This window comes from Anarrhichthys ocellatus, unplaced genomic scaffold (assembly GCF_004355925.1).
Source record: "Anarrhichthys ocellatus isolate YVR2014 unplaced genomic scaffold, GSC_Weel_1.0 scaffold42, whole genome shotgun sequence".
In the NCBI taxonomy this organism is placed as follows: domain Eukaryota; kingdom Metazoa; phylum Chordata; class Actinopteri; order Perciformes; family Anarhichadidae; genus Anarrhichthys; species Anarrhichthys ocellatus.
In genome coordinates, this window is record NW_022280072.1 from 2097036 (window position 1) to 2109707 (window position 12672).

Sequence of the window (12672 nt, forward strand, 5' to 3'; positions counted from 1 at the left end):
GATGTGGTCCGTCAGTCAGATACCCCAGATGGTTCAGATATATGATTGACATCTCCGTGCCTCGAGGGTTAACTCGGTGTAAAGCCCCCCCACCCCCCCTTCAGTGTAGATGAGGTCTTTCCGTGGGCCTCAAAACTACTTAAAACCTTATGGCTGGAATACCACAGGGTTCAACGTTAGGCCCACTGGACTTAAGCCTTAAAGCAGACCGTTCGCCCTGTTAGAAACCCTCCTTACATCAAAGTCAGGTCAGTCTGACTGAGATATTTTCACCCAGTCTGGATTCTTTGTTCTCATGTTTTCCGTTTACCCGTTTCATTCTCTGTCTCATTATCCTTCATATCCCACATACAAAAAGGCCCCATCATATCATGGAGCACAGCATCACCACCCATTAATCACATCAACACTGCCTGAGGGAAAGGCAGGCCATGCTCATTGTTTGTCTTTGTGTGGAACTCATTCCATCTCTCCTGTCTGTCCTTCACACATCCTTTCTACTCTACTAGTCTGACTTCAGTCTGGAATTAAATTAGATTTCCTGCATGATAAACGCTCAGAAGTTATAATTTATTTTGCTGCATGCTTATCTGCATCTGAACCTACTGTGAGACTGTAGGATCCAGTGGCATCACACAGCTAGAATGTGTCTCCTATTTGTGATCAGTGTTGTCTGTTTATCTCAAAGAAACACTCAATTTCTTTTAGATTGTGATTGGAGAATGCTTCAGGATTCACCAACTACGCGAAGGAACCAAGTCTTTCGTCGGGAATCCCTATGTGGCAGCCCTCTACAAGCAGGTCAGCTCTCCATAAGCGTGCTTTCATACCTGTTCAGATTATTGCATACATATACATTGACTGCTTCACTTCTCCCCGGAGCAGCGATTGTCCAATCGTAGCTTTGCAACCGTAACACGACATTACCTTTTGATTTTTCCACATGTTGAGTCAATATGAATGCGGCTGTGAGAGGGATACTGTATGTAAAGATTTGGATGGGGATATTCTTTACTTTTAATCATATTAAAAACAAAAATACAAGAGCCAAAGTATAAGGAAGGGACAACAGTTTGTTTTGAGTCAAAAATAACCAACCAATTTGTGCAGCTAACGTTAGCTTAATTAGCTGGCTAGTTGCAGCTGGTAAAATCTGTTTAGCTGCCACTTTAGCCACAAACACAACGGTCGCAGGCAAGAAATGAGAAGCCTGCTTCTTTCATCATTTCAGAAATGACTCATTGTTTTGGGAGGTACATCTGCCAATGTTATCTTTTTCAACTGCTATGCAACATGACAGGCGTAGCAAGAGAGAGTTAGTAGGACGGGGCTCAGCTAACGATCAATCACAGACAGCTGCAGCGGTATTATATCTAACCATTGATGTGCGCGCTCTTGCAGATGGGCGTGTTTCTCTTCGGATGTGCCGTCAGCCAGTCATTCACCGACATCGCCAAGGTGTCGGTGGGCCGCATGAGGCCCCACTTCTTAGATGTGTGTAAGCCGGATTTCTCCACCATCGACTGTTCACTGGGATACATCACCAACTACACCTGCACTGGCGAAGAGAGCGATGTACAGGAGGCCAGGTGAGCACCAACGCCGTACACAACACACAGTATTTATGTTGATTTAGAAATATATCACTTAAATTGAAAAACTAACTGAGGATAATCTTTATTCCACAGGAAATCATTCTTCTCAGGACATGCCTCTTTTTCAATGTTTACCATGCTCTACCTGGCTGTAAGTAGCTATTAAAGCCTCTTGCACACACATCACAACACACTCACATTCATGCAAGCACACACACGTCGAGAGCCACACAAACAATGGTTTACAGATGTAGAGGGAGTCATGGGAGAGAGTGGGATCCACTTTTTATGAAGAGTTTTATTCTCCTTTTTACTCCTCCGAGAGATTGGATGGAATCACTCCACCTGTTTTCTTAGGAGCAGCTGGGTGTGTGCACTTCCTGTCCTCTCCCATTTCCCTCAATCTCTCCCTCTCACTCCACCTGCTGTGGGTGTCGGGTGGGGCTTCGCACCCGAGAGGAATTTCATGCTTCAAACAATCTAATTACACACACACAGACGATTGGCAGCTCACAGCTCCCCAATCATCTCCTTCCTCTGAAGAGAGGGACTAGGAGTGTCAATGTTTTGGGTCTGGTGGTCTCGGTTCTCACGGCGGGCTGACGGGTGAAGTTCTGGTGTGTTGTCCTGCAGTGAGAGCTTGCCGCGGGTATTTCCCGGCCTCTGGGTGAACCAATGCACTCCGGTCACACCAAGAAAAAGAGACGAATAAAAAGCAAGAGAGGGAACGGACGTATCCAGACCACAGAGTGACACACTAGTCGGAGACCCAGCGTTCCAGCTGTGGCGAGCTCAGGACCTCAGCCAGAGGAGGCCGGTGCAGGCTGTGGAACCGAAAAAGAGGCAGAGAGGAGAGTTTGTACGTGTTTGTAGTTGATGTTTCGGAAAAGGAATCCGTGGAATTTTTATGTTTTCGCCAGCTGTAAACGAGTCATGTGACATCACGTTTTTCACTCTCAGAACCTCCCCCCACGGTCTTGGAGTCGTTAAAGTTCGACTCCACATGCGTTCGTTTTAGGGTTTTTAATTGGAAACGCCCACTCAGCAGTTAGCAGAAACCAGTGGCACTGGTTACCAAAGTAAACGTATCAATGAGGTCATAAATAAATAAGTATTCTTGTGTTTCTAACAGACAAAATGTAAAGTCAAATCAATAGAACACGAGGGACGGGGAATGAATACAAGTTTAACTGCTAGCTAAGGATACATGACATAGCTATAGACAATGATTATCAATATTTTTATTAGGAATAAAAAAGGGAGAGTGGTCGTTTACCACAAGGCACTATTGGGGAAAATATTAACTAATAGATATCCCCATGAAACTTCACCAGTTGATTACTGACATCGAGACATTTATCTTTTGTATTACACATTTTCTGAAATGTTATGTTTGAATATATAAATAGGCGTTATCTAATGGTAACTTTTGGTGAATTTAGCAGAACTCTACAGATGCAAACAGACAAAGTAGTAAAACAAAACACATAAATGTGTATTTTGGATGTTTCCTTTCCACTAGTCTGAAATAAGACATGTTATAGAAGAAATATAAACCAAAACTCTTTTTGAAAGAAATGTACCCGTGCATTAAAAGCAGCATTTTGTCAGAACAAGAAAGCAAACGAGTGCATTTCCCAAAATGTGAAACTGATGACAAATCATTCATCAGTATTGTTAATTATTCGTCTTTCAATGAATCGACCGTTCATTCCTGCAGGACTAAAAGGACAAAATATGGATCCTCTCTTTCTTCGGTCCTCAAACCTGCTAATTGTCACTCTTTGATTGTGAAGCACTTCATTTCCTGCCAAGCGCGTGTTGAGTGCTGCGTCTGTGACTGATGTGGTTTTGAGTCTACGCTTTCTGAGATGGCACACAGATAAGTGGCACAGACGACACCACGTCTCGTGCCTCACTACTGAGCTATCTTCTATAATGTCTGACACGCAAACACATGAGATCCGGTAGCAAAACGGGCCTGGTGTTGTTCTTCTGTGGGTAAAAACGAGCCAGATAGCGTGTTGGTTGTTTGTTTTAATAGAAAACAATATGTTTGTTTGTGATAAAAGTGGTCTGAACCACAGCTATGCTTTTGTCTCGCAGCCTGGTGGAGGGGAGCATGGGAATAGGGGGGGGGGGGGGGGCTCTCATTCTTTCTCACTTTGTTGTGTGTGTGTGTGTTTTCTTTTATTGAACACTGAGTCACAGCGACAAAGACGGAGGGAGAAGATCTCGCTGGAATGAGCCGGATTCCTTTTAGAAACCACCAGACTCCGTGTCGCTCTCGTCTCCATCTGTCATGGGAATCTGCTAGGACTCCTTTTTTGTTGTTCTTGCGTTTCATTGTTGTTTTTGCTCAGAGGTCACTATTTAAGACACAACACATTATTGTAGGAGGACGGCAAGGGTCAGAAAGGCAAAAGGCTGCGTGTATTTCAGTGATGAGTTGGATTTATAGATGCATTCTGAGATGTTAAAAAGGTCATTAACCCTCTGAATGTTTGCGTGAATCAGGGTTGGACGGGTTATTTGGGTTTACTCACTGACCTCCAGTCAGATCGGGCCAATCAGATTACTGTAACTCCGTCTTTTTGGCTCGGCGTTCTCTCTCCCTTTCTCCTACAACCACCCTCCACCAGAGCTCGCTTTAAAACCAAGAGGTTAAGGAAGTCGTGTGAAGGGCTGCAGAACGTCGTAGACAAAAGCACTTATCAGCCGTCCTCTACCCGCTACCTGAGAACCGCGGCGGAGGAAGCATGAAGTCTAAACATCCCCGCCGGGGAGGAGAGAGGGTGGAATGGGATGGGAGGGATCGCTTCCTCTGCTTCCTCAAGGAGACAAACAATGACACGAGTATCGTAGAGGAAGCTCGAAGGAGCTTTACGTCCACACCTACAGGGAGGCTCTCTGTAGGTATTGTGAGCTGATTATAAGACCCAAGGTCCGGGCCTGGGTAGACCTTGGCTGAGGGCCGGCCCTCCCAGCTCCTCTCGTCTCTGAGAGACAGGAAGTTGAGGGTACGAGTGGTGCGCAGAAACACAGGATGTCTGAGTACGAAAAGAGAGGCGGTGCATGTGTATTTGCACTTGTGAAAGCGGCCTTGGACTTTCCTGTTTTGACTCTTCTCAGTCTTTATCGTGACCCAGGAGATGGTGGGTTTTTTTGGGGGCTGCAGGTGGAGCGCATCCGCTTTGTCTTTTCTATTTACTCTAATAGAGGGTAGAGAGTTCATCCCAACAGAATATGTATAAGTGTGTGTGTGTGTATTTTCTCTCTGTGGTTGTGCTGTTTTTACAGCTGGGATGTTGAACCATGAATCAGTCATGTCCGGGTCCCAGTGTGTGTGTTGTGGAAGAGATTATGTGTTTCTTTGCGGGTCTGGCCCACTTTGATTCAGTCTAGACCTCTCAGACCGTAATAATACACACACACTGACACGCATGCACACGCACACCGATACACGCAGCAGGTGTCCAGCCGGCTGTGTGTGTGTGAGATTTCTACATATTTTACATTATTTGCATTGAACACAATAACTGTGCACATTTCATTCATGTCGTATGGATGAAAATAAGTAACGCCCTCTCTCTCTCTCTCTTTCTCTCTCTCGTCTCCACAGTTCTACCTCCAGTCCAGGTTTTCGTGGCGCGGCGCTCGTCTGCTCCGCCCGCTGCTCCAGTTCACCCTGCTGATGATGGCCTTCTACACCGGCCTGTCGCGCGTCTCCGACCACAAGCACCACCCGACCGACGTCCTGGCGGGCTTCGTGCAGGGCGCCCTGGTGGCCTACTGCATAGTGAGTGCACTCACGTCACGCAAAAAAAGCACACAACGCCAACATGATGAAAACTGTATGAACATGTGATGTGAGTGATAACGCATTTTGCAAAAGTCCCAGTGAAACGGAAGTTAGGGCGTCTTTACTGATACGTATCTCACAGTGAAACGACAAGAAGAAATAAGACAGATCTGATGTAAAAATCATCTGATACTGATTTTGTTGACACATATTTGGCGAGCTATGAATGAACATTTAACACACGGGATTAAGACTTGGAAAATGTACATTTCATGTCACTGGGTCTTTAGTACTTTTCTATAATTGATTGGGGATGAAACGAACCAACCGCTCCTTCTTTTCACTTTTCTCTCCTCTCTGTTTTTATTATGAACAAGAGAAACAGAGCCGGCAGTGAAGTGAGGAGAATCTGATTCCCTTTAATGTATAACACATTGCCCTAATTCAGGAGTGTGTTTGTGTGTGTGTGTGTGTGTGTGTGTGTGTGTGTGTGTGAATCCATACAAACCTCCTTCACTACTTATGTGACATATCGTCATAGCAGTTGCCAGATGATTTTCATAACCCTCATCATTACGTTAAGCTAGACGGAGCCAAGGAAAATTGAAATCGGGGTCTCAAAAAAAAAAAAAGAGGGAGTGCGAAAAAGAAAGAGAGCGAACATTAGGCTTTGAAACAGGAATGAGGCTGTTAATTATTTGGGTTTTTTATTTTTTATTTGGCAGCTCTGGTTCTATCAGCACAGCAGGACCCCGTTTAAACTCTGCTGCCTCTGGGAAACGTATGGAAAGACACACACACGTACAACCTTTACCCTTCTACGCGAGCCAGATCGTGAGCGTGGAAAGGATTAGATTCATAAAACTTTAGCAAGACCTTAGTAGTGGCGCCTGGGCAGACCTTGGCACAGCTAAAATGCACACACACACACGCACGCACACACGCACGAACAATAGACTGTGTGCAAAAACAGCGCTCCTCCAACTGGGCGAAGCTCCTGCTGAGACGACATCGGCTCTGACAGGGAGGTGGAAAAGAAATGTCAGAAAAATACTCAACGTATGAGGTTGACCTCTGGATGGGCAGATCTGGCATCAGCAGCAAAGGGAGGGAAGTGACGGGAGAGAGGAGCCTTGTCTACATCTTGGCTCAGGATGAGCGGGGGTTTAATCCAACTGGGCTATTCCACAACCCTCAGAGAGACACTCAACACACACACACGCACATATATATATATATATGTGTGTATATAAACGTACGCACGCGCACTCATTTCCAAAACCCCTGCCGATCGAGGCGGCTGAGGTTAGTTTTACAATCCTTGACGCCCATTGTGATTCGCCCAGTCTTGGTAGGAACACACACATCTGTGAACACTTTAGCTCGGCTGTTAGAGCCTCGCTCCATGAGCAGCGGAGCAGAAAGGACCTGACAGGAGAGACGAGTGGAGGCTCAGACAGACAGAGGAGGTACGAAAGTACCAGTGTGAACGTCCTCAGAAGTCGACAAGTGTGCGGTCGCTATTCTTCTAAATGTATATACCAGTTGTATATTTATATTTATTTCGTCTCCACACAGCATGAAACACGGCCAATATCAGCTGACATGACAGAACTATAAAAACTTGCCCAATTGAAACAAATTCATGCTCTCCAGTTTTTCTCTCGTAGATCTGCTTAGGCGACTTGTTTTGTTTCTGGTTTGCAACCTCTACTTCTTCTTCTTCGTCCACTCTGTTTACTGGCAGACTGCCACCGTGACATAGACTGTAAATAAGAAGTGGACATAGTCGTCGTGACGTCACCCGTTAGTTTGTGGACTGATGTTTTGAAGCCTCGACTTCGGCGTTTTTGGCCGTCAGCATCTTGACTTTTTGCAACCAGTGAACAGAAGTGACCATATTTGGACTGAGGAGGAGTGACGTAGAGACGGCGTATACGTCTCTGGTAGAGACCTGTCAATCACCGTGTGGCCCCGCCCTAAAGCATACCCTGCTTTATGGTGTATTTGACTCTAATTGGCCTAAAGTTCACTTGACAATTGACTGGAAACACGGCGAGTGTGACAATATGACAAAGGTTCCGCCTGTTGAAAGGGTTGATAGAGCCCCATGGCAGCCTGGGTAATGCGGTCCTTGAATCTATCCTGATGCATGGAAAGTCTCCAAATGTCTGAAGAACAAAAGAACACTTTGGGTGAATCAGTGCATTTGCACGTCAGTCCCAAGTGTGCGATTGTGAACAATTGTTGTAAATATCACGTGATGAGTTCTGCGTCCTTGTAGAAAAGTGTCTTCCTTCCTAAATATATTTTAGTAATGGACCGTGGAGAATTGTCTTGTTCCTTTACTCTTTTGTCTCAGCTATTCTAGTTTCCCCGAGGCTACAGTAACCTTTTAAGTCTAATTGAGTGCCAGTAAGTGAACAATACAAACCTGGAGCAGGAATGAGCTAATTCATCTGTAGTGACTAGTGTTAGACTGCGGCTTTGTTCTAAGTTAATTGCTGCTTCAAACCTCTCCGTCTGTCCTCACACTGGATGACGGACGGGTGGCGTCTGAGTCACATTTTAGAAGAATATGTACCATCCAGACTTTGTCTGCAGTGCTGCAATCCAGAGAACTTCCTGTCAGACTCGGTGACCTACTTATCTCGACGTGTGTGGCAATAAAACAGGTCACTAGGACCGAATCCAGCAGGAAGCAGCTGGCGGAGAGAAAGCTTTTGCAGCGCTTTTTTTTTTTTTTTTTTTTTTTTTTGTGGGTTTTTTTTTTCTGGGGGGAGGGGAGGAGGGTCAGGCGTTAGAGGAGGAGAGGGCCAGAGGATGCTATCGCTCCCATTCAAACACACAAGGACATGCTGCACATTCTCAGGGTGTCGAACACTGAGGCAGCGGCTGAGGGGTCGGTGAACTTGTGTAGAAGCAGGAAGTCTTCTTTTTATCGCTTCACACACACAACACAAGTGTCTAAATGTGTAATTCTATGTACGGCACCATTTAACACTGAGAGTTATTTTTGTTAAACGTATGCACATGCAGTATATTAGGACGGTGTGTTAGAGAGAAAAAATACTTTTTTACATTACGTATTTTCTGAGTTCAAAGATCTACAAGAAAAAACAATCAAACTTAGCAGGAAAAAACATATGAGGAAAAGATTAAAAAGTCACATGTTTTTATTTCTGCCAAAGAGTGACTTTCTAATCTCAGAGAATATTCAAGTTTTCTGCTTGTAAATTTATGAGGTTTTTCTCAAAAATGTACCACTTTGATCTCAGAACCTTTGACTATCAGCACCCTCCCCCCGGCTCTGTAATATTTATTTTTATTTACCTACAATGCCCCCAATACGCCGTCATAGTACACAGTAAGACAACATAAATGTGTGATAATTGTGTCGATATATTCAGAGTTACATCCTCCGACCTACATCGGTTCGGTGTGAATGCGTTTAACCGAGGTGTGGTTAGGCTGCGAATACGTTCATGGTTGTGCGTGCCAACAAATTAAGAGTTTTATCCGTTGACATACTGAGGGGGTCTGGTGAGTAATATGCTGTTTTTTTTAGACATGCACAGTTCCTGCAAGTTGGCGCACTCGCTTCCTTTGTGACTCAGCTGGTCTATGTGTCAGACGTGACATTTTAATAGCGGTTATAAGAATGCACAATTAGAGGCACGCGCTGAGTCGGCATCAGCACAAAAAGGCCCAGAGGCTTTATTTGTATGTGTGTGCGTGTGTGTGTGTGTTCCTGTATACCATGCATAGGAAGTGGTGCGGCCGCGATAAGCCTTCCACCACGGCGGGTTCAGGGGCGATAGGTTGGAGGTCGGTCTGCGCGGCGAAGAGGCCCGCTGCAATTGGTCCGCTGAGCATCCTGATGGGAAAAAAGTTTCCCATGACGGCTCAGGGCTTGTTCTCAGAGACATGACTCGTCACATCACATCCCTCTGCGCTCCCCTAACTATATCATATGTAATGTACCGTATAGTGATAACGGCTGTGCAAACAAAGAGCCCTTTTTAAAGCTCTGAAAAGCAGCTGTGTGTCATGAGAGGTATCTATATACGTGTGATGTCATCCGTCAGTCAAAGGTCAGCAGTGAAGGTCAGGTTTATGGTCAGTAAATGTCGAGCTGTAATAGAAGAGAACGTCTTTGTGTTGAGCCCCACACTCAGAATGAGACCGTCTTTGTTATTTAGACCGACTGTAAGTCGACCATCTCCGCTAGAATATGTGCGTTTCTCCCGTGATAGTTTTCCCAGAGGAGCTGGTGCACCGTAGATGCATAGAATTTCTGATTATTTTCCTTGCAAATTTCTGACTTTATAATGTCAGGGGCTTTTTCTAAATTTGCATTTGTAAATTCGTGAGGATTTCTCATAAATGTGCAGAACATATCAGAGATCTCTTTCTCCAGGTTTAGTGTTGAATGGCAGCCTCCTCCTCCCTCCCCCCTCCTTCCTCCCCCCTCCTCCCTCCCTGGCATCGTCCCTCTGCTCGCCGTCCACTGGCAGCGCGGAAGGAAAAGCTGCTTCGCCTGCCAGTTGTGTTGTATTTGTTGCTCATGACCGACCCTTGAAAGTGGAAACGGTAATCCACTCTCACAGTAGACAGTTTCCATGGTCGCACTTCCTGTCCACCCCTTGCCCGTTTTCCTGTTTGACATATGATGTCATCGAGATCTCAGGCAGAGATTTCTTTCAGTCAGACTGACCTCAGAGTCGATGTAAAAAAAAAAAGGAAAAAAGGGTGAATTCCCCCCATGGCATCATTTAATAGTGGATTAGCAAAGGTTCACTAAATGCAGTCTGTTTACGGTGAGCTACAGTAAGATCACTTCCTTCAGCCAGATTACTCAGAGTTACTAGTTTGTAGTTGCACAGTGTGGCGGCGTGTGGGTGATGAGGGAGTTTCTCGTCACGGCATCATGAAGTAAGCTCACAGCTTACCTGCAGATGCCTGGCTGCACCGTCACATCATCCCTGTTCAGACCTGATCCAGGATCAGAAGAAGGTGCAGCTCTGAAATTCAAAAAGTTGGAGTCCAGCTAAAGAGACTTATTGTATTTATTTAATTTGCCTTGGGAGTTGTCTGGCAAACGCAAATCAACTACAGATAAGGTTTAACATGCTGTATGCAAATTACAACGATAACCCCGAGGTCATTTGCATTAAAACTGAACCACAAAACCTGACACACACGCACACACACATCTCCACATAACCACCTCCATATTTGGTTTACATCATCATATTTTAATTTAGTCAGGAAACACTTAATTTCTTTCCGCTGATTCTTCATTCGGGACGGGTATCGTTAGGATTCTATCGATACTAGTACTCTAATCGATACTCTTTCTAAATATACTGTGAGAAAAAAAGACGATTAATTAAGAAAAGAATCAGCATTGCTTTATTATTCTTATATAAACAAAAGAAGTTCCAAAATCTTTAAAATACATTCTCAGCGAAACAATTAGCTTAGCGATTAGCTTTCATTGATTAGCCTGTTCACAGAGAGACAGAGAGAAGAGGTTTGAGACGAGGACATCTCACTCTGTATCTTTTAAAGTACCGATAGCAGAACTGTTAACTCCGGACCGCATCAATGCTCCGGGTTTTTACTGATTTAGAACTGGGTTTCGGGGGGGGGGTGCATCCCTATTCTCCGTGTCTGTTTCCTCACCTCACTCTCCCTCTCTTCCCCCAGGTGTACTACGTGTCGGACCTGTTCAAGCCCAGGGTGAAGCCGGCCACGCCCCCGCCCTCCCCCATCAAGAAGGAGCTGCTGCCTTCGTCCGACATCATCGAGAGGAACAACCACCACAACATGGTGTGAGAGAGAGAGAGGGGGGGGGAGAGAGAGAGAGAGAGAGAGAGAGAGAGAGGGAGAGAGAGAGAGAGAGAGAGGCCCGCCACTTCTTCCTGTGACTCGAGGAGCCAATCGCAGCGCTGCTCGCCTCCCATCGGACAGTAGAATGTAGCGACGAGAGACTGTAGCTGCTCCTCAAATGGCACCCTCCTCCCTTGTTTCTTTGTTTGTTTTTGCAGCGCCCAGCGAGGCGCTTCCTTTCGGACTGTAGGGTGTCCGATTTGAGACTTGCACAGCAGAGTCCACTCTCACTATCCAGACTTGTTATTTACTATAATTATGTTAACTACTAATCAACATTTGAGCCTGTCGTTTTTTGAGCACAAACAGAAAAGAAATTGGAAAAAAATGTTTTTTTTTAAGAAATTGGGACGACTTGACAGGCAGAGCTGAGGGTGTGGAGGTTTGATGGAGGTGTAACCACATGAAGGGTTAAACACTTGTGAAGAAAAACAAATGAAGAAGAAAGAAGAAGACAAACCCCCTGCCTAGGGAGAGAGGGACGCTTCCTCTCTGAACTCTCGGTGGCCTTGGAACGCTGTAGGACAACTACTTCCTTAGCTATGGGAAGGATATTACTGCAATAACTAGCATAGAAATATTAACAGTATAGAAAAGATATAACTTATAGCACTGTTTTTTTTAAGCTCATTGTCCATTATCACCACTTGCTGCCTGAGACGTCGAACTGAAAGAACTTGACGGCGCCGACGCCCACGAGACAGACTCCAAAAAACAAAAGTCGACCCGAGCCGGGCGTGGTGGCTTTCACGAGACTCCACGTTCACGCAGGATCGAGTTAGCATAGCATTGGCTTCAGTAACAATAGCAACAAGCTACTTTAAGGGTTACATTCTGATTGTTATAGGTCTTTTATGTCAGAGCAACTTTCTTCCTCACTATCCTGGTAAGGGCCGATCACACCGAGACGCGTCGCTAGAAACTAGAAAGTGTCGCTAAAAACGTGTTGCTAGAAACGCGGCGCATTTTTTAAGGTGTTTTTTAGACGCTGCATAAAAAGTTTAAGTATTCTCAACTTTTCACGTTGTCAGTGTCACACTTGGCAATCAAATCAAGCAAGAGGCGGGCTTTACTGCTTCACCACTGACTTCCTGTTTTGATGCCACTCGATGTGGCAGGAACAGATGTTGATATTAGTGTTTTGTAATTATGATGAAAGATGCATCTCGGTGTGATCGGGGCCTTAAAACTGTAACAGCAGGAAGCGAAGCCCTTCCAACCTCATGTACTTTCTGCCTCCGCATCAGCACGTCAAGTTTTTTTTTTCTGTAGTTGACTCTCAGAGCGGCCCAAACCCGGGATGTTGCATTTCTTGAGGGTTAGATGTACTAACGGGTGGGGAAGGGGGGGGGGGGGGGGGGGGGGGGGGGGGGGGGGGGG

The 12672-nt window shown here is 45.4% G+C and overlaps 1 protein-coding gene across 2 annotated transcripts in view; it reads left to right on the forward strand.

Moving 5' to 3' along the window:
• The window catches only part of plpp3 (phospholipid phosphatase 3), a 29688-nt gene extending 17441 nt beyond the window's left edge, over nt 1-12247 (forward strand). For both annotated transcript variants that reach the window (XM_031868305.1, XM_031868304.1), the window contains exons 3-7: nt 709-801; nt 1402-1589; nt 1689-1746; nt 5218-5394; nt 11110-12247. In XM_031868305.1, coding sequence (XP_031724165.1) covers nt 709-801; nt 1402-1589; nt 1689-1746; nt 5218-5394; nt 11110-11238 — 645 coding nt within the window. In that variant the 3' untranslated portion in view covers nt 11239-12247. The remainder of the gene's footprint in view (nt 1-708; nt 802-1401; nt 1590-1688; nt 1747-5217; nt 5395-11109) is intronic.
• Nucleotides 12248-12672: the final 425 nt, after the last annotated feature.